We start from the raw sequence: 26045 nt of genomic DNA, 5'->3' as shown, positions 1-26045 counted from the left end.
TATGACTACATTCTTTAGTAACATTGTTGTTATATTCCGTATAATAACAGAGGCCACAGATCGTTTAATAATGCAGTTAACCAACTATTTAAAATTAACAACAATGGACCCAAAATCGAGGCGGATATTGGTGGATTATCAACAATACTGTTATATCTCACATTTCAAATGTTTGTAACTTTTAAACTGCTTGTGCACGTACCTGTTTTCCCAAAGGACGATCGGACACTACTGTACATTACAAGTATGCCACATGACGCTACTAAGATAGAGAATTAGCAACCATATGGCCTCAGCTACTTGCGCAGACATTTTAATTTGACGCCATCTGGCTGCTTGTTCGTTAATTTCGATATTCCGTTTTACTCTATGCCCACTAGATGGCAAAGTAAATCTTACTTGTCTTGGCCCTCTATGGCTGGGTTTTAATGAATTTTGTCGGATGAACACGAAATGTGTCAGCAGAGATCTTTTACATGCCGAAATCGTACGACATCAAGTTTCGAATGGACATTTTTCCACCCTTAAAAAATTCGACTACCTCTGCTGCGTTTAAACCCGCTACCTTGGGATTCGGAGGCCGACACACTATCATTGATCCGCAGATACAGCTTTACTGAGATTATAAACCGTAATACGCAGTCCTAGAGAATATTCACGCTTGGTTTGTTCTATAGAATTATTTGTGCGAAGTTAAAAATGAGAATATGCATCAATACATACGGTTAATGAAATCAGTTAAAAATAACCTTCGCTCCATCGTCATCTGAAATACTACGACGGGCTGAGATTAGCATTCGCCTTCTGAATAGGCTTAAAAATAAAATATGTAAGTCCTCAGATGTGCATGTATTTATGTATTTAACGTGTTTTATGTATGGACTAAAATCAAGTGTTATATTTCTCATATCGTTGGTGATATGTTATAATCTTGGAATTATATTTTAACAGAAAATATTTTACCACCTGTAACTTTGTGATAGCTATTCATGGATGAATTTCAATGTACTCGAGCGTAGAAAACCGTCCATATTTTTTAAAAAATATTGTGTTAGGTAGTAAGAGCCTCAGTAGTGGTATATCACTGTACTGTGTTACTGCCTAATTCAAAAAATTAAAATATAAATCTACAATGTAAACGGTATTACGCGGATAATATCCACTAATGTGAACACTTGATTTTAACCCCCACCTACAAATTGTGACTGTGATTTTCTTGGAAGAGAGGAATGCGAGCTGGTGTACTTATCACTAAGAAATGGTGAGAAACTTCCCACTGATTATCTCAATTAAAAAGTCGTCACATTGATTAAAGATGGAGGTACATTCTCCGATGACTTGGTGATCTTCATCTCTGATATTAATTACGTGGCTGATGTCTTCCGTTGAGCGGTTGCGCGATGGAGTAACATACTCGCTCCCTTAGATGTGTACAGTTCCTTATGTTTCAGCAGCTCGTATTTCTGCACACTTTATGAACCTGAAAATTTCAAGATCAGCATTGATATTTGCATCTTTCTTCTCTTGTATTGTCTTGTGCGGCTTCAGTCCACCAACAGACGTGTTTGTCGATAAAATCTCTTCCAGTTTAGGTATTTTCTAATACTTTACCTGCTGCAGCATGAGCTCATTCCAGAGTTCCTCAGGCGGATGGTGGCCAGAAACTGACTCTTGTAGTGGGACAGCTTCCACTACTTGATTCGTTACGGTCCAGTGACGTTCAACCTCATCCATCGTTCGTGGTCCAGCTTGAAGTACATGATGAAGAGTCAGGGCAGAACGTTGTCTGATGAGATGAATGTAACGTTAATTACCACTTTGTAATATTTTTTACGAAATAATTAATCAGAGTTTTGTCACCTACGATAGTAGGTAACCGGATGGACTGGTCAGTTTTAAATTAGGTGTCTGGGACAGTGAGATTAAGGGCTTCTGCGCAATCAAGGATTTGGAAGCCATTGTTGTTACGAATGACCGGCATGACACTGCTGGTGTCTCACCATTGTCAATTCCTACACGACACTTCTAGGCTACACCAACTAATTCATTTTTAGGGAATTCTTTCTTGTGGAAAGTCGTTTTTCCTTTTCTGAAGTTGCAGAGCAAACTCTCCGCGGAACGTAAAAAAAATCTTTTTCTTTGACATGGCAAGACCCCACAACATTATGGCTTTGTTCTTTGTACTTGTGCAGGTAGTACTAAGATACTTCTGACAAGTGTTCGAACAACGATGACATGCGTCAATTACAGGGAGTGACGTAGAATTTATCTCAGAGAAGTCTCAAAACATCATGGCTTAATGATGCGCCGTTGTGACCACAGTGTGACATCTGCCTTGCTCATCTATCCAGGCTTGGGACTGGCACAAGGATATCCGGGTTTTAGTTCGAGTGCCGAATCTGAATTAATGCACTTCACATTTTTCAACATTATTTCTCGTGTCCTGGAATATAGTTTTTCTTGACGATATATCAAGCTCATGTCTATTTTTAGTACTGTTGAAGAAGATTGGGGAGATGGATATCAAAGTGTCGTTAAATTACTGGATACTGAGTTTGGGGAATGTGAAGAAATATTTTAAAGCAAGTTGGCTGGGTCGGGGGATGGGGGTAGGGACACGGAGAGAGAACAGTGAAACTGGCTATTCCGAGCGAATGTCTCTATTAATAACCCCATGAAAGAAACCCAGGCCAGTTTCCTACCGCTTGGTGTATAGTGGTACAAACCTTGGTAACAGTTGCGTAGAAGGTACGTTATGGAGTGTGACACCTATGTTTCATTGTTGAGTAGGCAATATAATGTTCAAAATGGAGAGTTACATAGAGTAATGGTAAAGTGACTGCATTTTCTGTAGGGATGTTCGACACCAATTCGTGAGAACGTACACTGAGACAAACAGTGTTTGCATTTTAATAGCGTATGGCTTTTAGTGCCGGGTTCGGCTTGTCTGATGTAGGTCTTTTTATTTGACCCCCATGGACAACCTGCATGTCCGCATGGGAGAAGCCTGTATTGAGGAAGGGAGGGGGTGAAACCCGGTGTTGGACATAGCCTACCCCTGTCGAGTAAACACCAAGGAGTCTGCTCAAGGCTTAACGTCTCCATCCGACGAACGAATCACCATGAACAGCGTCGTATTCCCTCACTCCATATGAACATTACGTAGAGATTTTTAATTGAATCTAGACTTTTGGCACACAATCTAGTGATTAGAAATCCATGCCACCCGCTCTTCCACCCTGCCGGCCAACATGTTAACATGTTAGCGAACATGGCCACCAGGGGGGCTACTAATCTCCATAAATATTTCGCTGTCGTTAGTGGAATTTAAAATGATGCCTAGAGAGAGGGATAATTCGTCGCTGTTCGGACAAAAGGTCATATCTCTCAATTCTCTTTCCATCCATTATTTTCGTTAAGACTGGTTACGCCTCCCAGCCACGTATGCTTACGTGTAAAGGAAAATGAAACATAAGTATGTTATACTGTAGAAGTGCGTAAATATGTCGTGGAAACATGCATTTCTAGAGTGCGGTACGGCGAGGTTCATCTTCCTTTACAGATAAGCATAAGAAAGTGAACACAACGAAAATTGTTCTGATGAACTGCATATCCACATGAGGGTAGGAGGCGTGACCTTTTGTCCATTAACACATTAAGAGTTCTCTTCAAATCCACTAAGTTGATAAAAATCAGATGTAAGCAGCAAATACGGACCCACAATCATTATCTAGTAATATTTGGGTTTCTGTACCAGACTTCGCTATCAGTATTCTTTCCGAAGCCCATTATCTGGATTTTCTCCAATTTAATCGTTCCATACAACACATTTCTATCTCTGTCCAAGAAAATCACGTTAATTTTGCTACAGTCGGGTGCAGAACAAACGGAAATGGAACGTACACCACGCCTTCCCTACTGCAGTGGCTTACACTAAGAATTAGCCCTGTAGTAGCGAGGACTGGCACAGTTCCTTCCTCAGCCGACTGTAGAGTAAGCTGTAGCTCTTTGATAGGCTACGTCAACTAGGATTGTCGGTGGCATCTGGTGGTTCTTCACGCTCATCATAATCTCGTCGTACACCGCCAACCTGGCCGCCTTCCTCACCGTCGAGAGGATGATCACCCCCATAGAGAACGCCGAGGACTTGGCAGCTCAGACAGACATCGGCTATGGCACTCTGGACAGTGGCTCCACCATGACCTTCTTTAGGGTAAGTTCCTTTCTTTATTTCGGCTGCTCCTATACACGACTAACAGTGCCCACATTGAGGCCTGGAATTTTCTTCTTGTGACGGTTCTTTCACAGTTCAGGTTTTCACATCCGGCACGGTGCATTGTGACAGTCTGCTTCAGCAGTAGGTTACTGCCTCACTGCAGAAATATTCAAATTATGTGATGGATTACATGAACGAATCGTATATCCAAGAAAACTCATTATGCTACGAGAAAAAGGAGTCCCACAGGTGGTTTCCGTGGGAGTAAGTTCGTGCACACTTTCCGCCATGCAGCCCTGACATTGCCCTTGAATGGTTTATGTATCGAAACGTCCAACCGACGTCAGACCACCGGGAATCACTGCCAAATAGGATTTCATTGTTTCGTATAACTTCTTAGTGTCTTCCGTCAGGTTTCCACGAAAACTGTCCATTACAAGAAGGGCCGGGCATCGAAGGAGGGACCCTGCTGGATTTCCCCGAACCGTTCGTATCCAAGAGTGGCGTGCCCATCCACCCTTTCTGCTTTCACGCAAATCAACAGTAACATTAGCGGTAAATGAATAAATACAGTTATTACGAGAGAAATTTCTGGACGTACCTGCGGCGAGCATTTCGCTAGACACCACTCTCTTCTGTGGCATTCCGCTTTATCGTTCCGTCTCCTCGAGGTGCAGGGTTAGCACCGAAGAATGGTAGTGCTATGTCTGTGAATTCTCAATATCTTTGCCCATCATGACTAGCGCGAGCAGTTCAAACGGGAAAATGGAGGCGGAAATTATATCGTAACACGAAAATGGCTTTTGTTTGAAGAAAAATAGGATGATCCCGGGACCTCTAATTATATTAATGAGTAATGGGTACAAGTCGACATCTCGCTCCACCAAGTAACATCAAACAAACCAAAGACGTTAAGTGGACAAAGAGTTCACACAGAAAAATGCTACATGAACAAAAGACATACTGAAGCGCTGTTACGTAGTAGAATTCATAGTCGTAAATGAAATGAAATAGAGTATGGATTTTAGTGCTGGGAGTGTCCGAGGATATGTTTGGCTTGCCAGATGCAGGTTTTTCGATATGACACCCGTAGGCGACCTGTGCAATGTGATGAGAATGAAACGATGCCGAAGACGACACATACAGAGAAATTAACCAATGATGGTTAAAATTCCCTACCCTGCCAGGAATCCAACGCAGGACTCCTGTGACCAAAGGCCAGCACGCTAACCATTTAGCCATGGAGCCTAGATCATAGTCGTAATGTAGCAAGGTATGCAATATGAATAAATTTCTCTAGCAATAATGGCATTTTTGCCGCTAAATTTACCGTTATTTTGCGTAAAAGCAATTATCTTTCATTTAGGACAAAAATAGAATGAAATTTCATGGATACGATTCGTTCACGTAATCTCTCTGATATATTTCTTATTGGAACGACACCTCAAAGCTGCCAGTCTGTCTACTGCACGCATTTCGACGCAGAAGCACTACATCTTATGGTGGTAGACGAGTTTCTGCATTAAGACCGTTTCACACATCTCCAGGACGTGACGTTGATTTTCATTTCTGTATCCGTTCTTTCCGCCATGAATGTTTCATATCTGACCCCACACTCCTCTTCCGTGCCATAAAAATGGTAGTTAAATATCTCAAACAAACAGTAAATGATAGCTAAAATCTTGCATGAAGAGAAGGAAGTCTGTTCTTTATGAAAATACAGTGAATTACGACGAGAGTTTTAAGAACTTGATGGACGACGAAATAAAATGAGCAGAAATACATTGAGCGCTCTGTTGAAGAAGAACACTTTCTGAAGACCCGTAATATGGTTAGGAGCTGAATACCCGTCCCCCTAAGGCTCATATGACTCATATATTAAATGGTAGGAGACTGGGATCTGGAATTCAGCTTTCTATGTAGATATATTTTTACATAAAAGGTGTGATGGCTGCAATTTGAAAATATTGAAAAAAATACGGTAGCGTTGATTTTATTTGTATTTCCCTTTAAACCATTCCTAAATCGTCCTCATACTCATTTACAAGAAATATAGGGGAACGACAGAGAACATATCTAAAATGACGAAAATACAAAATAAACTTGTTTATAATGACAGAAATCAGGATACACAATGAAGAAAAGATTATTCAAATTTGAATAATTCAAGTTTTGGTTTAGAAAAATCACATAAAATGTTCAGGCAACTATCACACTTGATTGTAGCCCAATTATTTTCTGATGAACTTATGTCCACTCAGTTCTGGACATGTTTTAAAAAAAACAAACGCTTCTATTTTATACCCACTTTTCGTAATTGCTCATTAAAAGGGTGAGGTATATTGTTCCTTATAGCCAGTTCAAATGCCATTTGACGCAAGTTGGAATCAAACCACAGAAGCTTTTCTCCATCTCTAAACAGTACTGAACAAGCAGTTTTTCAATTGAAGGGGATAGGGTCGGATTTCTTCCTAAACTCTGATCAACACACTCCTCAGGAGACAATTCTGCAAGCGTGGTCCTTGGAATATTATAAAGTCGGGCAGCAGCTTTGCACTCCAAAATATTGTTTCTCATGGCATATTTTCTTCTTTTACCAAAATTTTATGTCCTACCATCTGAAAACAATGAGATATTTTAAAAGAAATTTATCCCTGTATATAAAGTTTTTCAAGCATTCCTAATTTCGTACCCGGGACGATTTTAGGAGCGTTGTCGGAGGACGAATATAGGATCGAAGGCTACACGTGCTTCAGAAAGAAGTCTAAAATACATTATGTATTATAACATATATCCAAACTATATATTAATATAAACGGATGTTGAATAAACATACCCTGGATGATATAACAGCTCCAACAATTTCGTATGTAAGCAGATGTTGGATGATGAACAAATTTTAAATTGAAGTAATGCAGGTCACAATAAAGATGCACGCACAACAGATCGGCGAGTTGATTACTGTATACTTGGTCATAATTTTCACTGCCTTTCACTTGAGCGCACCACTTGATAACCCGGAAACCAGGGGTGGGACGGAGTGGCGCTGGGGAACAGATACGCGATACGTACCTTACCGAAGGAAAGACTGGCACAGCAGATCTTTTTAAATTACATTACAATAAAGTAGGTATGTCATAGAAATGAATAACATTCATGTCGATGATAAGATTTTATAACAACATGAATGTACACTAGTTCAATATTTTGTAAAAAGACAAGCAGATGTAAATTTTACGAGAAAATAAATTAGAACACCTGTCTTTGTTTACAATGCAATAAGATGCCGTCACGTCCCGGAGATTTGAAAATCGACCTTTAAAGAAGAGTTTCCAAGTACTTAATGGAGCGGTGTATAGTTGATGCTCACATAATATATATCCGCACTAATTGATGCATATGTCCACAGAGAAAAAGAATCTACCAATAACACATTTTTTCCGGTTTTGGTCGATAGAGGGTTTATGCAATAAACGATTCAGCTGAGGCTTAGAGAAACGCAACTAACGAAGCTGTCAGATTTCAGGACTCAATGATCGAGACATACAAGAAGATGTGGAGGTTCATGGAGAACAAGAAGCCCTCCGTGTTTGTGTCCACGTACGAGGAGGGAATCCAGCGCGTACTGGAAGGGAACTACGCCTTCCTCATGGAGTCCACCATGCTGGATTACATCGTGCAGCGGGACTGTAACCTTACGCAAATTGGCGGGCTGCTTGATTCCAAGGGCTACGGCATCGCTACTCCTATGGGTGAGTATTAATCCTTTCTAGCGTACTGGTATGATAAGTGGAAAAGATTAGTTACGGATAACACAGTGAAATTGTTAATAAAACTTGCTTGACTCTAGCCTGGTGAAATCGTTACGTTCTCATTAAAAGGGGAGTCTTCATGAATACGTCATACGTCGAATATAATACTTTCACTATAATGAAATACACTGACTTGTGTATGAAAATATATATTTTATTGTCAGATTTAAGGCACATATTTTTGATAAAATTATGTCTTATGGCGGGAGATCATCCAAACATATGTGTAACTTGACGCAAAAAAATGTGTGACAGAAGTGTAACCATAGAAACCGTGCAGGCTGTGATGTACTGTAAGGTATGGATGAATGGTCAGACAATGTTAGCTAGCAACCGTGCAGGCTATGTCTTATCGCTGGTTGCTATCTGAAATTAGCAGCTGTTGATGGATGGCCATGACCGGGAGACATATCTATGATCATTTCATCTTCGCAAAGGGAGAAGTGATTTCTTTTTAGAGGAGTTTTCACCTATTCTAGGCATCGACTGCAAAGGAATTAAGCTAGGGAATTTTTGTGTTTTTAATAATATGTAACTATTTGGAATGTATGTTTAAGTATTTCTATAATAATACACATGGGTTTCTTGGGGTAAGATGACGTTAATTTGATGATTCTTCAAGATTTTTGATAAATATTCACACTTTGCTGTTCTTATTGAATTGGTAATTTTTTATTGATGGTCCAATGTTGCGAGCTTGAGGGTCCTGAGATGGACCGAAAGGTCGATTAAGACAGTTCTGTCTCATCGTGATTATTGTTGCTCGCTTAGCACCACCCGGAGTAATGAGGAGGTAATTTTTGTGGACGGGAGCAAACGTTATGAATATTATGAATATTTTTACGACCTTGAGAGTGTGTGTATATAAGTGTGTATTTTTGTATATATTTTTAAATAGCTGATATACCTTCTATCATCATACGATAAATAAAATTATAATACACATTATCATTTGCCCTATCAGTTTTTAAAATGTTCAAACGCTTCATCGAAATTAAAAATATATGCACTTGATGTCTCATTTAAGACTCGTCAGGCGCTTTTTCTCTGATGTTTCGGAAGATATTTTCAATTTTACTTTTATAATGTGTATGTAGAGTCAGCACAGACAAAGGCTGCTTATCGTGTATGTTATGTGACGTCCGGTGTTCTGTAAAGTGTAATCTTATGTGCTGAATCGAAAGATCAGCTCCACTTACTTGTCCCAGCTATACTGCTAATAATAAGAGTTGGCGTCTGACAGGTAAGGTTGGAGGGAGGAGCGATGTTGCCACATTCCAGCATTCCTTTCTACATACTCCTACCCCTCGCTTCCGGCTCACTTGTTCCCTCCTTCATTCTGACCGCTGTGATCTGCTGTAGACTACCTGGCCAGGCGGTGTCGTCCCATTTGCGATCACTCTTATACAAACAATCAGGTTCTTATCAGTGACAGTGACAGGTTTGGCAATTCCCAGCAAGACGAGCTGCCCTGAAGTGTTATATCCATGGCAACCGCAGTCGCCCCACCCTCGTTTCCATGGCAACCACACAGCCACTCCCTTTATCCCGCCTCGGCAGGCAGTAAACGGTCCTCCCTCTAAGAAATGTCAGACACCAACTCTTATTATTAGCAGTATAGGCATTTAGTTTCATCTTTCCTATTATTCGACCTCCCGTCACTAACTCTTGCTCCCAACAATATTAAGTTGGCTACATACTGCAACCGTACAGCTACAGTCGGAGAACACCGAGACACCTCAGGTGTGCTCAGTTCATAAATTAGACGCACATATAACAAATCTAAGGATGTGGCATGCATAGGAAATATCACTGAATTGTGGCATATAACAAATAAAATACAGAATAAAATTAATATATGGCATGGTTTATTAATCACAAAATACTCTCAAATTGTCATCCTCCTAACTTGTGATGATGTGAATGATCGTTAACGAATTAAAATGTATCTCTTGAAGTACAAAAGAAATAATCAAATGGGGTGGTACATGATTTCATACCCTATCTTGTCCTAGCAAATCGTAATTACATATTCATTTAATATTTTGATCAGATAGACAGATTCCGTTTGATTTATTGAAAGTTCTGGATTCAGACGATCAGCTCTGAAATATTAAAAGAAAAAAATTTGAATTAACTTTTGCTCAAAACCCCATTAAGTTTCCACTTATCGATTCAAAAATTTACGATTCTTTACAATTACATAATTTGATGCTTCAATTTCAGTTTAAAACTGAGTCGGCTCAATGAAATAATAATCTGTTCCATTACCAGTCGCTTACTGGATTAACAAAATTAAATAGATAAATTACTGAAGTCTAAAAATGCAATACGCATTTAAAATGGTCTGCCTAACTCAAATTCAATTTCTCCAATGCCATATCACAACTACTAAATGCAAATAACGAAGACATTAACATCATCCGCATCGTGTAACAATATCTGAGACAAAAAAAAAATCAACTCCAAAACACCATAACCATACAATAATACAAAAATACACTACTATTTACACCCTATTTTACATTATCTACACATGTGGCTACATAAAGACGATCATATTGTCAGAGTATTACTGAATAATTTGATCATATAGTCTGAGTGTCATTGTATAAGTTGATCATAGCTGAAGGTATCGTGAAATTTCTAAAGTTTAATCCGATGACCTGGATGAAAATCCTCGAATATTCTGGAAATCTCGAGTTCAGGCAAAGTCTCGAATGGTGTTCTAGAACCCTTGTAAATTATCGTGAACATTAAAGTCGTGAATTATAGAAAACTCGGAGTAAATCTAATTAAGATTACCTCTTCGAAAACGTACACAAATTCAAACATACGTAGGTTCTATATCCTAAATCACGCAAATATCTATCATAATCCACTATCAACATATCACTTGCCTCAATAACTATATGGCGTGATTCCACTCTCGAAGAATTACTTCGCTTATTCATTACAAAATCACTTCTCTCGAAGACTAAATTATGACATTAACCGTAGCAAAATCTCCAATAACGATTCCTACTATACAATTATACATTTGTGATCCACCCCGGGATATCACAAACTCAATCTAACATCACATAACAAGTTCTACGCGTGTATAATTCTCGAAGATTCAATCCACCTACCGGTTCTCATATCTAGGTTCAACTATCTTTGTTCCGCAGGATTATCTGCACGGGTTCTGATCCAAAATGACGGAATCATTTCTCTTTTAAGACTTTAAGTTCCAATATTTTACGATGATACCCAATAAATACCATGCACGGTTATATCTCATCTCTGTACGATGACTGTACATCCAGAAACATCTATTCTACATAAACGAATGCTCTAACATTATTCCACCAATCGTGGCTATAATAAAGCTAAAATATACACTCCGAGAATTGTCACTACCTGACACACTTACTATACCACATAAGCCGTATACGCCGTTCCAATATCACGTTATTATCTGACAAGAATAAATATGAAGATCTTCTACTGTCATTATAATATGGTAAAGTACTACAACAACATAACTAAAATATACTGCCAGACCATTTACTAATTACTACTACGTAACTACACTTCTACCAAACAGATTATCTTAGACAATTGTGTCGACTTAGCTTTAAGGCGTCTTCACGATGTCGAATAACTGGTCGTCATCTGGAATAATATAGTCATAGGTGCCTTCCTCTCATCCTGTTGCCTGTCAGCTGGTCACATGGGTTTAAGCTTCCATTTCAGCACCAACACATATAGTAGTATGTGACAAAACCATGATGATATTCATCACTATCCTCTTGAATTTCAAGCTGAAACTATTACAAGAAAGATTAGTAAATTTGCCACACAACACTTCCTGTAGATATCATTAAAATATTACACACGGTAGGCAGCTCAACTTAACTTGACGTCCGCTATGTTACGTACGTTGACAAGAATAATATTCTGAGTAGTATATTTGAATGGTCCAACTAAGTTAATACAATCCAACTTCCACAATTCAATCTTTAATTATCGCCGTCCGCTCTCGAACCAAGGACTTATCTCAACAGCGTGTCAAACTCCACTGAAGTCCGGCGACTGGCATACACACTAACCCAATAACCTACTTCTCTTCACAGCTGACCGGCTGGACTCCTTGATACTCCACGCACGCGCGTTCGAGCCGGAACTCTAGTCAAATTAGCAATAATAATAATTTACCACACTGGTTTCATTTGTAAACTAATGTTCAGGAGCGTTGTTATCATTATTATTATAATCGTTATTTTTGACATACACATTAATTTTCTATCATGCTATTCTGATAGTATCACAAATCGTTCATATGGTTTGTTATGACCGGTGTGAAACTCAGTTTCTCGAATGCTAGCGATGCGCGCTCTGTTTTTCTTTCATTTCTTTTCTTTTCTTTTCTTTCTTCTTTTCTTTCTTGGGCGGTTACTCCTAGTCGTCGACATCAAAATGCAGTTTTATAGCTTAAACCATTAATTCGAAAATTATTATGCTCACAGGTGAATTCATTGAGACTCCAAAGAGTACTAGTTCGAAGATATGCCACTCCATCCACATATTCAAGCCATCCAGCCTATTGAAACTGTCACAATACGTAACTTCATAAGTGAACTATGTGCTTGCGCAAGTGTATATGAGCGTGTTTATGGACAATATTGCACAAGCCTTTCTACTGTGCAACCTATTCTATTCTGTAAATTCTATTCTGTAAACTTATTCGAGTTTGCGTCAATAAAACAAGACGCTCTGCTTGCGTAAGTAGCCGTGCTTAAATTTTGAGCCATGACGACCGATGTGCGAACCGGTAACCACTACGTGCTAGCCAAATTCATCACCTAGTATTAACCCTACGTGGACCAAGGGAGGGTCATTTTATGTCCACACTTTTTTTAGAACTTTTTTTTTTTAGAACTATTACTATTATAGTACAGAACATGTTCAGACCGTGATGTTCTCATTTTGTGTCAGAAATAGTACAAAGTTAACGATTAAATAAAGACAATAACGTTTTTGGTTGAAAACCTAATTATATGGACTAAATCTCGAAGTGGTCACAAAGTAGCCCTGGTCCAACTTGTAAGATTTTTTTTTATTTCAAGGTATAAAGGTATGTTACAACCGAACGGGGAACATCGTTCTGCAAACATAATTGGCTTGCAGAACAGTATCATCATGTCGATGGAAGCCAACCTCAAGAAGAAAATCACCAAAACAGCGCAGAATCTGCAGCAGCCATCAGGGAAAAGGAGGCACCATGCATGTAGCAAAGAGTGTCGCACCAAGAGTGAAAAACTAAATAAATGAGCAAAAACGACCCTTGTTTGTGGAAAATGCAACTTGTACGTTTGTGGAAAACGCAGTGAAAAGACAAACATATGCTATGAGTGTGTGAGTAAGGTGGATGAAACTGAATGAAGATGTGGATGATGTGTAAGAATTTTGTTCAAGTATTAACCTTCATAAATTAATTTGAAATATGTATTCAAATTGTTTTTGTTTCTTATTATGCAATATTTCGTACTTAATTCACTTAATAAAACCTAATACTTATGCAAAAATTGTAAATACAACCATATAGGTAAAATATAATGGTAGACATTATTTAGCCCTCCCATGGTCCAGCCATTTACAAAAAAAAAAAAAAGCTTGATCCACCTAGGGTTAATGTGTCTCCAACCCTTCATTTTCAAAACCATTCCAACCCCAAATTGACTTATTATACGCCACCTCCTGCAGGAAGATACCATGGAACAAGCAATCAGCAGTAATGGATTTTCCGATATCTCTTATTGGAATCATTAGGTAGTATTTGCACCACCACTCTTTGGCAGTGACTTAAAGTGCTTTTAAGAGGAGATGGCCATTCTTTTAAAGGAGAGTGCAGTTGGGTAATCGAACACTAATCGGAGGAAATAATGTGAGAGAACCGACGTTTCGAAGGATGCAGGTATCGGCAGAAGAAATGGACAAGTAATGAAATACGTGAAAATGAAAGACTCCCTATGTCTCGCAAATGTAATACTGTTCGGTTCGGCAGATAAGAGAAGTTGATCAAGGAAGGTAGGATCATAGTGTGTCAATAGGAGCAATATCTGACGCAAATTAGGGCCCTGTGGTCACCAAGTCAAGAGCTGGTGACGGTCTTCCGTTTCAGTCAACTTCTACGACAATCTTGGGATACAATGGATGCATTCAACGCCGCTACTCACTGGGATCACGTCTCATTTTCATTCAATATACGGAAATTAATCCGCGTAATATGAAAACTTTTGCTGTTTTACAGACTCTACTGTGACAGGAACAAATTCTTTGCCAGTGTTTGTTTTCACCATGCAAAATAATCAAAAACAAACAGATATTTAGTAACAGTTTGTAACAGACACTTCCAAGTTTAATGAGTAAAGTGGAAGTGGATACATTTGATCTTAGCGAACATTGAATGTTATCTGTCATATAAATGTAGAGTCGCACTAAATTTTCTTTTGCAGGATCTCCATGGAGGGACAAGATATCCTTGGCTATCCTCGAGCTGCAGGAAAAGGGAGAGATACAGATGTTGTACGATAAATGGTGGAAGAATCCTGGGGACACGTGCACTCGTAATGAGAAAGGCAAAGAATCCAAAGCGAACGCGCTCGGAGTCGACAATATTGGTAAATATAGGCTACTTTACCTTCCTCATTACCACTTCCAGAGTAGCAATCTGTACAATCAGCCCGCACTACATAACTTCACCGCAGAGTTTTCTGCCATGAGCGAGGTGATCATCGGCAATCAACTCCAGAGACAAAAATACTTTATTTGTTTCCGTTGTCAACAATCCGAATAGAAACACACCGTTCTAGAATGTGATCTTATGGCACTTCTCTCAGGATATTGGTAGACATCGATAACTATTTAGAATACTATTTCCATGGGAATTTACTATCAAGGTAGCGATTATAATGCGCTCTAATTTCAAGGCCGTAGCCAAAGACCGACTTTGTTTCAGTTCAACTATAAAGATTTCTCCACCGGGTAAATGAGAGGGGAAGTCATAAACTGAGATGCCACTTAGGACTGAGATCAACTACATTTATGATTCGCAAAGATATGTGAGTTTATTTCCAAGTCACGAACCAGGTACATAGAAAGCTATCTTCAAGTTGTAAGTTTCTATGAAGCGACGCGGATTTCCGTTAGCGATTTTAAAGAAGTTTCCTGGAATTGTACTTTGATTTACTGTAGCCATCTTAAGGTAAATTTGTAGGTGTTCAAGATGTTCTTTAATACCTACATTTCTCTTAACACTGGTTGTTATTTAACGGCTGCCTGGCCGAGGTGTTAAAGGCGCGCTCTGATCATCCGGAAGGACTTGGGTTCGATTCCCCGTCAAGAAGTGTAATTTTTTGCTAGTGGCTTTATGTCGCACCGAAACAGATAGATCTTATGGTGACGATAGGATAGGAAAGGCCTAGGAGTTGGAAGGAAGCGGCTGTGGCCTTAATTAAGGTACAGCCCCAGCATTCGCCTGGTGTGAACATGGGAAACCGCGGAAAACCATCTTCAGGGCTGCCGACAGTGGGGTTCGAACCCACTATTTCCCGGATGTAAGCTCACAGTCGCGTGCCCCTAACCGCACAGCTAACTCGCCGGGTAGTATAAAATTTAAGAAACGAGATTTCCACTTCTGGAGGTGCACATCGCCTTGAGGTTCACTCAGCCTATACCAAGACTGAGTACCAGGTCAATTCCTGAGTGCAGAGGAGGCCGGGTGTACCCCGACAAGTGCCGAGGTTACGGAGAGTGGAAGCCTCATGATCTCTACCGAGACGGCTCTGCTCTGCTTTATTTTACTGGTACGTTATCATTCATTCCGGTATCGAGAGCTGAAAACGGGGCTGCTATTGATTTATTTTAAAAAATATGAATCTAATTTAACATCGATTAAGACGGCATCCATGAATCCGCTTTGATAGTTCTTAGCGTAACACCAATATTTGGAAATATACAAATTTGTAGATGAATCCATACAATATTCTTTAGACATTTCCCATATTCAGTAATACAATTACCAGGACTGACATTTTATGTCATTTAGAATTTTAAAATTTCATTGTGTAAATTTGTCGTCAGAGGTAAACTATCGTAAGAGACATTTCACTAACTTTACAGGAGAACAGAAAGAAGCTGATTAGGCATAAAATTTTTAAATTTCAAGGCAGGTCGAATCGACAGCTGTGTCCATGGTAAACTGTCGTAAGATCCAATACAATAAGGAGCGCGCGCGCGGCGAAAGGTTGAACTGTTGTATGATCACTTCTCACTGCCATCTCTTAGCACATACACTATTGTACCCATAATAAGGCACGACCGAAAAAACACTTAAGTGGGGAGACCCAGCTTAACAAAGGAAAACAGAAGGTTAATATTCATTCAATTGTTAAATACGCTACAATTATTGTTGTTGACAATTCCTGCACATATCCCAGTGTTGGCATGCTTCCTGGCAACCTGAAGCAACTTAAATAATGTCCAGATTTTAATAATTTAATATTTTAGAATAAAATGTTCAAAATTTCCCGCCTTTTTAACAATACATCACTGTTTCCCTTATAAATTCCAAGTTTAAGAGAATTTTCGTACTTTTCCTTTTTTTAAAGTGTGTATCAAACCTCCAGCTACAAAATGAACCTCAATCATTAACATAGACTGTAATTCGGATTTTTTGTTGGGTTTTATTCCGAGCACCAGAAAATATTAATATTTTTTGAAAATAAATATCTTATGTAAACTCTAATTTCAATCCCATTGATCTGAATGAGGTACAGATTGTAGCACAACACTATGGGAGGAAACTCTGAAAAATTCATAATTATCCGTGAAACAGTAAGGGAGTTATGAAGGAAACCATTAAAAAGGCGGGAAATTTTGAAAATTTTATTTTGAAATGTTGTAATTAGAATTTTGACATTATTGAAGTTGCTTCTGATTGCTCTGAAACATGCCAATACTGGGTTATGTGCAGCATTTGTCAACTACGTTTGTAGCATATATAACAATCGAATGAATATTGACCTATTTTCCCTGTGTTAACACGTCATCACACGCCCCCTTATTTTTACATGACAGCACGCCCCACGGCAATTTGCTCACGCATGTTATATATTGTTGCTCTGATTTTGAAATGAAGAAACCAATCCTCAAACGTTAACAACGTTGTAAGAAAGAGAATTTACTTACCAAAACATCATATTTAGGATTGTAAATCATTATTAGTAATTTAAAATATTTTACAACACGAGAACACGCTACGTTAGCAAACTGCCGCAATTCCAAGCCTGTGACCTGACATCAAAGCACGCCCCGTTAGCAAATTGCCGCATACTATATTTTAGGCATTTTCACATAAGTTGCATTAACACAAGTCCAGTTGAATTAGTAAAATATGAAATATAAACAAATATGATTGATTTAAGAAACATCGTAAGCATATTACTTCTGTCCAACAATCAGCCAGTCTAGTCATTTTCAGCTGGATCCTCTTGTTGGGTTGAGCATCTCGAACACGTTGGCACTGTATGTTCTCGGCAGTTGGGAATATCACATGCGCAACAAATAACCATTGTTCTGCTAGTTTTCCTTCTAGGGCAGATATCACAGATAGCATATTGACCTGGTTGCAGGGGCCTCTCATGTGGTTGTTGCTGTCTCACTTTAAGAACAGACTCACAACGTTCAGGTTCTTGCTGAGCGCCTACTGAAAGGTTCAGTGTCTCTTCGTTGGGCGGTGGGGTGTTTTGTTGGTTACCAACCTCACACGGTTGTATTATTTCTTCTGCAACACTCTCTTCTGAGTCACTATTAACATGCTCTAAAATATCTGTTTCATCAACGTCACTATAACCAGAAGTATCTTCACCTAATTTACTTGAATGGCATTCTGGAACACTGTCCACTAAATCTCTCACTGTAGCTTGTTGTACGTCGTACGGATCCATTTCCAGGTAATGGCGCAAACAATAAAACAGAAATATTGCAACTGTATCATATTAAATATACGCGAGAACTCGCCCGTTAGCAATATGCTCACTAATGTTTGTACGCGATAGCACGCACGTTAGCAATCTGCTCACACAACGTGACACCACCAACACAAATGTGAACTGACGTAGAGAGGAGACAGCGACGAACTGGATTAGGCTACGGTCGTTATACAGAGATGTGGGGGGAGGAATACCTGACTGCTCGCCCATTCTTGGAGACAACAAAGGAAGATATTAGGATTATTGTTCAAACGCGGTAAACTGCCGCGGGAGCGTGTGATGACGTGTTAAGCCCCCCTTAAAAAGGTTTCAAAATGGTCGTTTTTGCATTTACGGTACTTTACCTCCGACGCCCAGAACAATTAAGAGTAATTTAAGGGAGCGGGGTCATTATGTTGTGAATTTACCACCACGTATTTGGAACATCAAATAAGTAATACTTTCAACTTCGTTTTCTAGGTGGAGTGTTCGTGGTTCTACTCTGTGGTTTGGCTGTAGCAGTTATCGTTGCAATTTTCGAATTCTGTTACAATTCCAAAAGAAATACGCAGACTGAAATGGTAACTATAAACAATTTATTTACATTGACAGTTTCTTTGTCAAGAATAATAAACACTATATTATTTCGAGGTCTTAACAAAACTGAAAGTTTCTGTGATCGTTGTCACTCTCAAACGGTCTAAACCCAGCAGAATACAACGTTTATTATTTTTATTTCTCTTATTGAGATGACTTCAACAACCTCCTGAGCCATTGTAATTCATACGTGCTAAAGCAGTCTACATGTCATGGTGTGTCAGTATGTTGTAGTGCTCAGAGCTTATTAGCTCGAGTTTTCTTATCATTTTATTAAGTTTCACACATCCAAACTATAGGTACGGTCAAATTTGATTTGCGAGAAACATTTAAAGGATATCTGTGAGGTAATAATATTTTCGACACATTTTATTATATATTCTGTCAAAAGATACAAATGATATACGACCGTATGAACAAGAAATGCGTCCCTTTTATCTTTCTTCTGCAATAAATACATTCATTGAAGAAACATTTGAGAAAAGAATTCCATTTGCCACGCACACCTCGTCAGTCTCCAACTCCGGTGTGTTGCTGCCCTCGTTAGCACTTTTCTGAATCTCTAAAGAAACTTTCATCTACAATGCAATCGTGAACATATAAATTTCACTTCCCTGGAAACTTTCATATTTGTACATAACAATTTAAAATTTGCAACTATTGTCCATTTGATTATTGATATGATTTGATGGACGCTGTTTGCTTATGGTGAAAAGGTTAACAGTGCATTTGTACGGAAATTTTCCTGTTGTCTGAACATAAATTATAAGTTAAACAATAAGTTTATGTATAAACAAAAATTAAAACGAACACAGAATGACAGATTTAGTCCATTCGAATGGGACATGATCAGAATGTTCAAAAAACATAAAAAAGAATTTAAATCACCTTAGATATCCGCAGATTGTCCAGATTACATATAATAATAATAATAATAATAATAATAATAATAATAATAATAATAATAATAATAATTCTTTTTAATTGTGTCCTAGAGAAAATAGTGAGAATTTGGAACGAAAAACTTATTGAACTCAACATTTCACCGATAAGGTTAGGAAGAGGAAACAAAAGGATTGAAATAAATTGTCTTGCATTTGCAGATGACTTTGCAATACTTTCTGAAAATGTGACATCTGCTGTAACCCAAGTAAATGTCTTGGAAAGAATCGCCAGCAGAACTGGCTTAAGAATTTCTGCAGAAAAAACAAAATTTTTAACAAATATTTGGGATGCACCAAAATTTCTGAAAACAGATATTGGCCAAATAGAGAGGGTAAAAAAATTCAAATATCTAGGGGAAATAATCCAAGAAAATGGTTTAGAAAAATCTGCAGTAGAGGAGAGGGTACATAAAATGGAGAGAGCTTATGGTGTCACCAAAGATATCTACAATAAAAGATGCCTATCCAAAAATGCAAAAATAAGGCATTACAACACAGTAGTGAAGCCAGAATGCCTATATGCAAGCGAGTGTCTGGCATTAAACTATAATTTAGATAAGCTAGAAATACTAGAAAGGCGAATCATGAGGAAAATATTAGGCCCACAAAACACAGCAGAAGGTTGGAAATTACGAAGTAATGCTGAAATATATCAAAAAATAGAAAATATATCAGATGTAATGAGGAAAAGGAGACTTATGTTTTTTGGACATTTATATCGAATGCAAGATAGTAGATTAACCAGTAAGATTTTCAGATATTTGTGGAGTAAGAAATCAACGACAAGCTGGGTCAACGAAGTAAGAAAGGATTTAGAAAAAAACAATATAACAACAGAAGAAATAAATAATAGAGAAGGCTTTCGGTTAAAAGTATTGAAAATAGAAGGATTCCAAGGTAGGAAAGTAAAAACGACTGGTTCAAAGTGGTCTGAAGACAGAAAGAAGAAACATAGTGAACAGATGAAAGCGTACTGGAAGAAAAGGAAAGAACAAAGAAGAAGGAATTGAAATTGGCACGTGGTCCTTTGGTGGCCCATTCGAAAGAATAATAATAATAATAATAATAATAATGTTTCCTTGAGCATATGTAAAAGTTGTATATGTGACACAATTATTCGTGAATTTTAATGTTGGCGCCGGAATGGAGCATGGATTAGATAATTACCAGCTAAACTCTACCACATAGCCCATAAAAATATGTAAAATCAGTAATTGGCTGGTACTGCATTTCATAATACATTAAGAAAACAAATACATGCTATGACTTTTGATTACGTTTCTGAGATTATGCTTATTTTTTTTTTTCTTCAAGTTAGTAAATTGTGTACGCCCGACCGGAAATTATGCATATTCTCCCTAATTGTTTACTTAAAGAGAGCAATAACTATATTAACTTGGTGTATCCTACAGACAGACATTTTCTCACGACAAACACTTTAGGTTTTAAGCATTTCTAATGGAATATAAATAATTAATAAAATATGTTCATTATTAGATTATTAAAACACAAATATTGTTTTGTTTGACTGCGGTCGCAGAGAGCAGCCCCCGCGCCACACCAATCACTCTGCTCGGAGATGGCAGAAGAGCTCTGTTTCGCTCTGAGGTGCCGAGGTTCCCGCCAGAGACCAGCGCTCAAGAGACAGTGCTCCAAGTGTATTCCTGGCACGACGTACGTACCTACTGTCCTGGAACTGCCCCCTTCCAATGGGCTAAGATCTCAGGTGAGTACATACTGCAGAGGTCAACCTCAATACCTTTGAAGTATGCAACCAAAGGTTTGTGTATTCTTATTGGAACAGGGAACTTAAACATGTGATCCTTGTCTTGAGTTTTCAATCTCTGGATTGGTTTGTAGCACCTTTCCATTCCTCTGGTCTCTGAGCTAGTCCTTTCACTTAAAATGTTTTGCCTTTGATATCTCTCAATTCAGTTCATAAAAGATATTCTAGGCCAGTCTCTACCTGTGATTCCATCCGTCTGTCACTCTTCTTCTCCCTAGGGTTTATTCCGCGTAATTGTAGGGCCCGTCAGGGTTCAGATCTAGTGCCACCTTCGCAACTGAAATAGTGCTGCTTCGCAGTACTTGATCTTGTCAGTAATTGGAGCTACTCCAAATGCCGCTCTCACATCCTGGTTCCTTACGTGGTCCAATTTACTGAGTCCCAGAGACCGTTGAAGCATCCTCATTTCTGTAACATCGAGATGTTGTTCACGTCTGTTTTGTGTCTGGCCAGAATTCCGTCCTATAGAGTGCGCCCCGTATTGTGCTACTGGACGATCGACCGATCTGTAAATCTTTGATTTTAAGTAGAACGGGATCTTCTGGTCGAAAAGGACTTCCGTAACTTGGCGTCTGTTCATCCAGGCTGCGCTTACTCTACTCCTTGTACCTGGCAGTGAGTCAGAATCTGAACCAATGAGTCTTGCTAATCAAGGCTAGCATGTTTAAGCAGGTGTCCAGTCAGAGTGTTTATTCTCTTAGCAAGCGGTTGATTGCACGGTTTGAGTAGCATAGCTGTCAGGTTACATTCGTTAGATAGTGACTTCGAACTCTACTGTCGGCAGCTCTGAAAATTTTGGTCAGTGGTTTCCCATTTTCACACCACGCAAATGCTGGGTGTCTACCTTAATTGAGGCCACGGCCACTTTCTTCCCGCCAGGCTGAGTCGCTGAGACGGTAGAGACGCTGGCCTTCTGACCTCAACTTGGCAGGCCTGGCTCAGACCGATGGTATCTGAAGGTACTCAATGCGACAGCCACATGTCGGTAGATTTACTGGCACGTAAAAGAACTCCTGCGACACAAATTTCCGGCACCTCGGCGTCTCTGGAAACCGTAAAAGTAGTTAGTGGGACGTAAAGCAAATTAAAAAAGAAAGGTTTATTCTCTTCTGGACACTAGCCATGAGCACTCTATTGCTGCCTGTACTCTTCATAACTACCTCATTCAAAAATGTTTCCGTGGAGCTTATCTTCGAGATTCCCTATCACCTTATTTCTTGCTTCCTCCGTAAGAATCGCCTACGTTCTTCACTCATATATCACAACACTCCAGACAAAGAAATTTTGACACTCATGTCATTACGTTGCGTACAAGGGAAATCCCTTTTTCCACGCACACAAAATTAAAACCACGATCGTGGCCATCCATCTGTACTTTACATCACATCCCCCTGTGGGTGGGGGTGGAAGATTAACATCCTCGATAATCTGTCGTAATAGGTGACTGAAAGAGGTGCCAGGGACTCTTAACTTGGGGCCGTGAGTTGGCGAGCACGGGGCCCTTAACTGAGTCCTGCCATTGCTCCTCACTTTAATATATATTATTCGACCTCCCTTGGTCAACTGTCGTTCTTTTCGACCCCGATGGTATTAGGTTGCGAATTCTAAGAAGTTTTGTTTTCATTTTCACTCCCTTCGCGGTCCTTGTCTTCCTTTGGCTGATACCTTCATTTTTCGAAGTTTCGCATCTCTTCCATCTTTTCTCTTTGATTGGTGTTAATAGAGGATGGTTGCCTAGTTGTAATTTCTCTTAAAGCAATAATCACCACCTTCACATCACAGCCTGCAAGTTTGCTAGGTAACATCACGTCACAGATTTTATTGAAAGACATATTTATTACCATATGATTTTCTCATTTTATTCTTTCCATGAATACTGCCTTGACTTTCTTCTCTACTGCAGGCTGATCTTTATATAGTGACCCCAAATGTAATGCCAAATATCCTACAGTACACAGTCGAAACCGGTTATAACGACTTTGAAGGGACCGGCAATTAACGGTCGTGTTGAAACACTGGATCCCGTGAGATCTCCGAAGTTAAGCAACATTGGTCGTGGTCAAAATTTGGATGGGTTGCCACACGCTGTTGGTGTAGGTTAAGGGAATGGAGGAGGGAAAAGGAACTGGCCACCCTATCGTAAGTAAACTCCGGCTCAGGCACACCTCTGCGGAGGTTGGGACCTGTTTTCGGGCAGAATACACCCTTATAGGCGATAGTCGCACAAAGCGGGTTTTTTGACGTTGTTAAGTGTCACATCTGTAAGCTTTATGCCGTGCGCGTGGAGGCGTGCAGCTGTGAGCTTGCATCCAGGAGATAGTGTGTTCGAACCCCACTGTGGACAGCCCTGAACATGGTTTTCCGTGGTTTCCCATTTTCACACCAGGCAAATGCTGGGGCTGTAACTTAATGAAGGCCACGGCCACTTCTTTCCCATTCCTAGGTCTTTCCTATCCCATCGTCGCCATAAGACGTATCTGTGTCGGTGCGACGTAAAGAAAAACACTTTCCCCTTCTTTTGAGTCAGCTCACAGCGATGCTTGCCTTGCCAATTTAATAGAGAGACAAAGACTGATCTGAAATCTACAATCTACTAAAAACAAAAGATCGAAAATACGCTTTATATTGTTGTCAGGAATCCCTGAACGCGTAAAAAACAAAAGTCAACATTGGACGTTATAGTCGATTCATTTATCCGAAAATGTGATAAAAATACGCCGTTTTGTACAATATGTTGCAATAACCGATGTCGTGTTAAGCGATTTTTAAAAATACTTTTTTTTATATAGGATTTAGACGGGACCATTATTATATCCAGAACGTCGTTAAAAGCGATGTCGCAGTAAACGGTTTCGACTGTAAACAGGTATGCAGTAATATTCCACCAAGGTACCGGTACTATAACAGGTTCTGTTCTGCTGCTGTTTCAGAGAGGAAGTCTGGGAGTTCCCATCGAGTTGCCACCACATCTCCAGCACCACTTGCACCCAGTACACGCGGATTACGATACTACCTAGCAAGCCGCCACTAAACTGTGAGCCCGGCCACAGCGCTCCAGTTTGAACATTTGCACACGTCATTTGCACTTGCACTCAGCAGTGATTACGGAGCCATGTCGAGTCCCAGCACTACGATGTCCGAGCACCATGGCGAAATCTGGTTCTGATCACTCATCTTCTTTTTAACCAGTACGAGAACAGAACAGCGACACAGGCCTTACGAGACGAAGTGCTGGACACTTGCGAGTTCTCTTCAAGCCGAGGATTCAGGTCGACGATCAGAGGTTTCTTCCGCCCTTTGCCTCTGAGTTTGTACCTGTTTCTTGAGCCACCGACATCCTGAGGGTTAATGTATAAGTCGAAGATTTCTTACACACACACACAGGAAGTAGTCAGTTGTGTAAATTCCATTCTTTTGTGGAGAAAATCACGGGAAAGTATGTATGTTTCTACCAACTGAACTCCTTGTAGGTTGAAGGTAATTCTACCTTAGCTTCCTTAGGACATGCAGACCTTCGGCATCATTACATAGCATATAAATGGAAAAGAGAATGTTTTGAAATATTTATATACACCTCATTGAATACTCATATTTCCGAAGATCCATGGGATTGATTTTAGTGCCAAAGTATGTACCTAATATCTTTGATAATACAATTGTCACTAAATGGAGGTCATTCATGAAAGGTTGTAGGGAGCGAATTGTGTGAAATTAAGAGGCCTTTTCAGGAATGAATGGAGAAAGACATGCTAATGAAACATGTTAATCTCTGTTTTAAATCAGCTTTATTTTGTTACCATGAATGACTTCTGTTTATGAGAACTCTTTAAATGATATATTCAGAGTTTATTATGCAGAGAGTAAAGATATCTGATTGATGTATATTTTGCTGTTTTAACCACTAAGTGTTGATCTTATCGTGCATATTCTCTAGGTGTTGATGTTTTAAATATATTATAAGTGTTAAAGTGTGTTCATTAATTTTATCCTTAAGTCATCCTTCTCAATCTAATAAAGAAATAAAAGCTCCTGTATCACAATACTCATCCTATTCCTTATGAACAGATGAACTACCCAGTAATAAATGCAGAATAACCTGGTGTGATTACACGGGAATGAGAAATCCCAATTTGGGATCAGATGTATCAAGTGTTAAACGACACTGTTGTCTGCCAGTTTTCAAAGAAAAAGAAACAAAAAAACGAAAGACAGCTGTGTGGAATTTGGAGTCGATAAGTGTAGGAATTGGTGCATCGAAAGTGAGAAAGTGACTCAAGGCCAAGAAACTACCACGAATGAAATCACTTCTCTAGAGTGTGATTAGATGAGGCCTCTTTGATGAAAGAGTCTTCTCACAGCCATCCATCAATACTTCACATCACAACTTGCAAGATCACATCGAACACCTGTACTTTAACTCCCCTCTTTGATAATATGTCTCTCAGTCCTGGGCATCCACCAAAACTTCAGATCACAGCCTGCAAGATCACACCGACCATACCTACTCTGACGGCCCTCTTTGATAATATGTCTCTCAGTCCTGGGCATCCATCAATACTTCACATCACAGCCTGCGCGGTTGCTAAGTAACATCGCGTCACACATTTAGTATCCCTAATTTCGTGACGCATATTTTCAGATGACCTGCAGCTATACGATATATTTACGTTAATA

General features: G+C 39.3%; 1 protein-coding gene across 1 annotated transcript in view; it reads left to right on the top strand.

Annotated features, from left to right (window-relative positions):
• The window catches only part of LOC136878738 (glutamate receptor ionotropic, kainate 2), a 494017-nt gene extending 468678 nt beyond the window's left edge, over positions 1-25339 (top strand). Inside the window, exons 13-18 of the mRNA XM_067152195.2 lie at positions 4016-4213; positions 7743-7968; positions 14529-14693; positions 18525-18625; positions 21126-21311; positions 24302-25339. Coding sequence (XP_067008296.2) covers positions 4016-4213; positions 7743-7968; positions 14529-14693; positions 18525-18625; positions 21126-21311; positions 24302-24388 — 963 coding nt within the window. The 3' untranslated portion in view covers positions 24389-25339. The remainder of the gene's footprint in view (positions 1-4015; positions 4214-7742; positions 7969-14528; positions 14694-18524; positions 18626-21125; positions 21312-24301) is intronic.
• The last annotated feature ends 706 nt before the right edge of the window (positions 25340-26045 follow it).

This window comes from Anabrus simplex, chromosome 8 (genome assembly GCF_040414725.1).
Source record: "Anabrus simplex isolate iqAnaSimp1 chromosome 8, ASM4041472v1, whole genome shotgun sequence".
NCBI lineage: Eukaryota > Metazoa > Arthropoda > Insecta > Orthoptera > Tettigoniidae > Anabrus > Anabrus simplex.
Note: the sequence above shows the minus strand (reverse complement) of the source record. Positions and strands in the feature narration are given on the sequence as shown.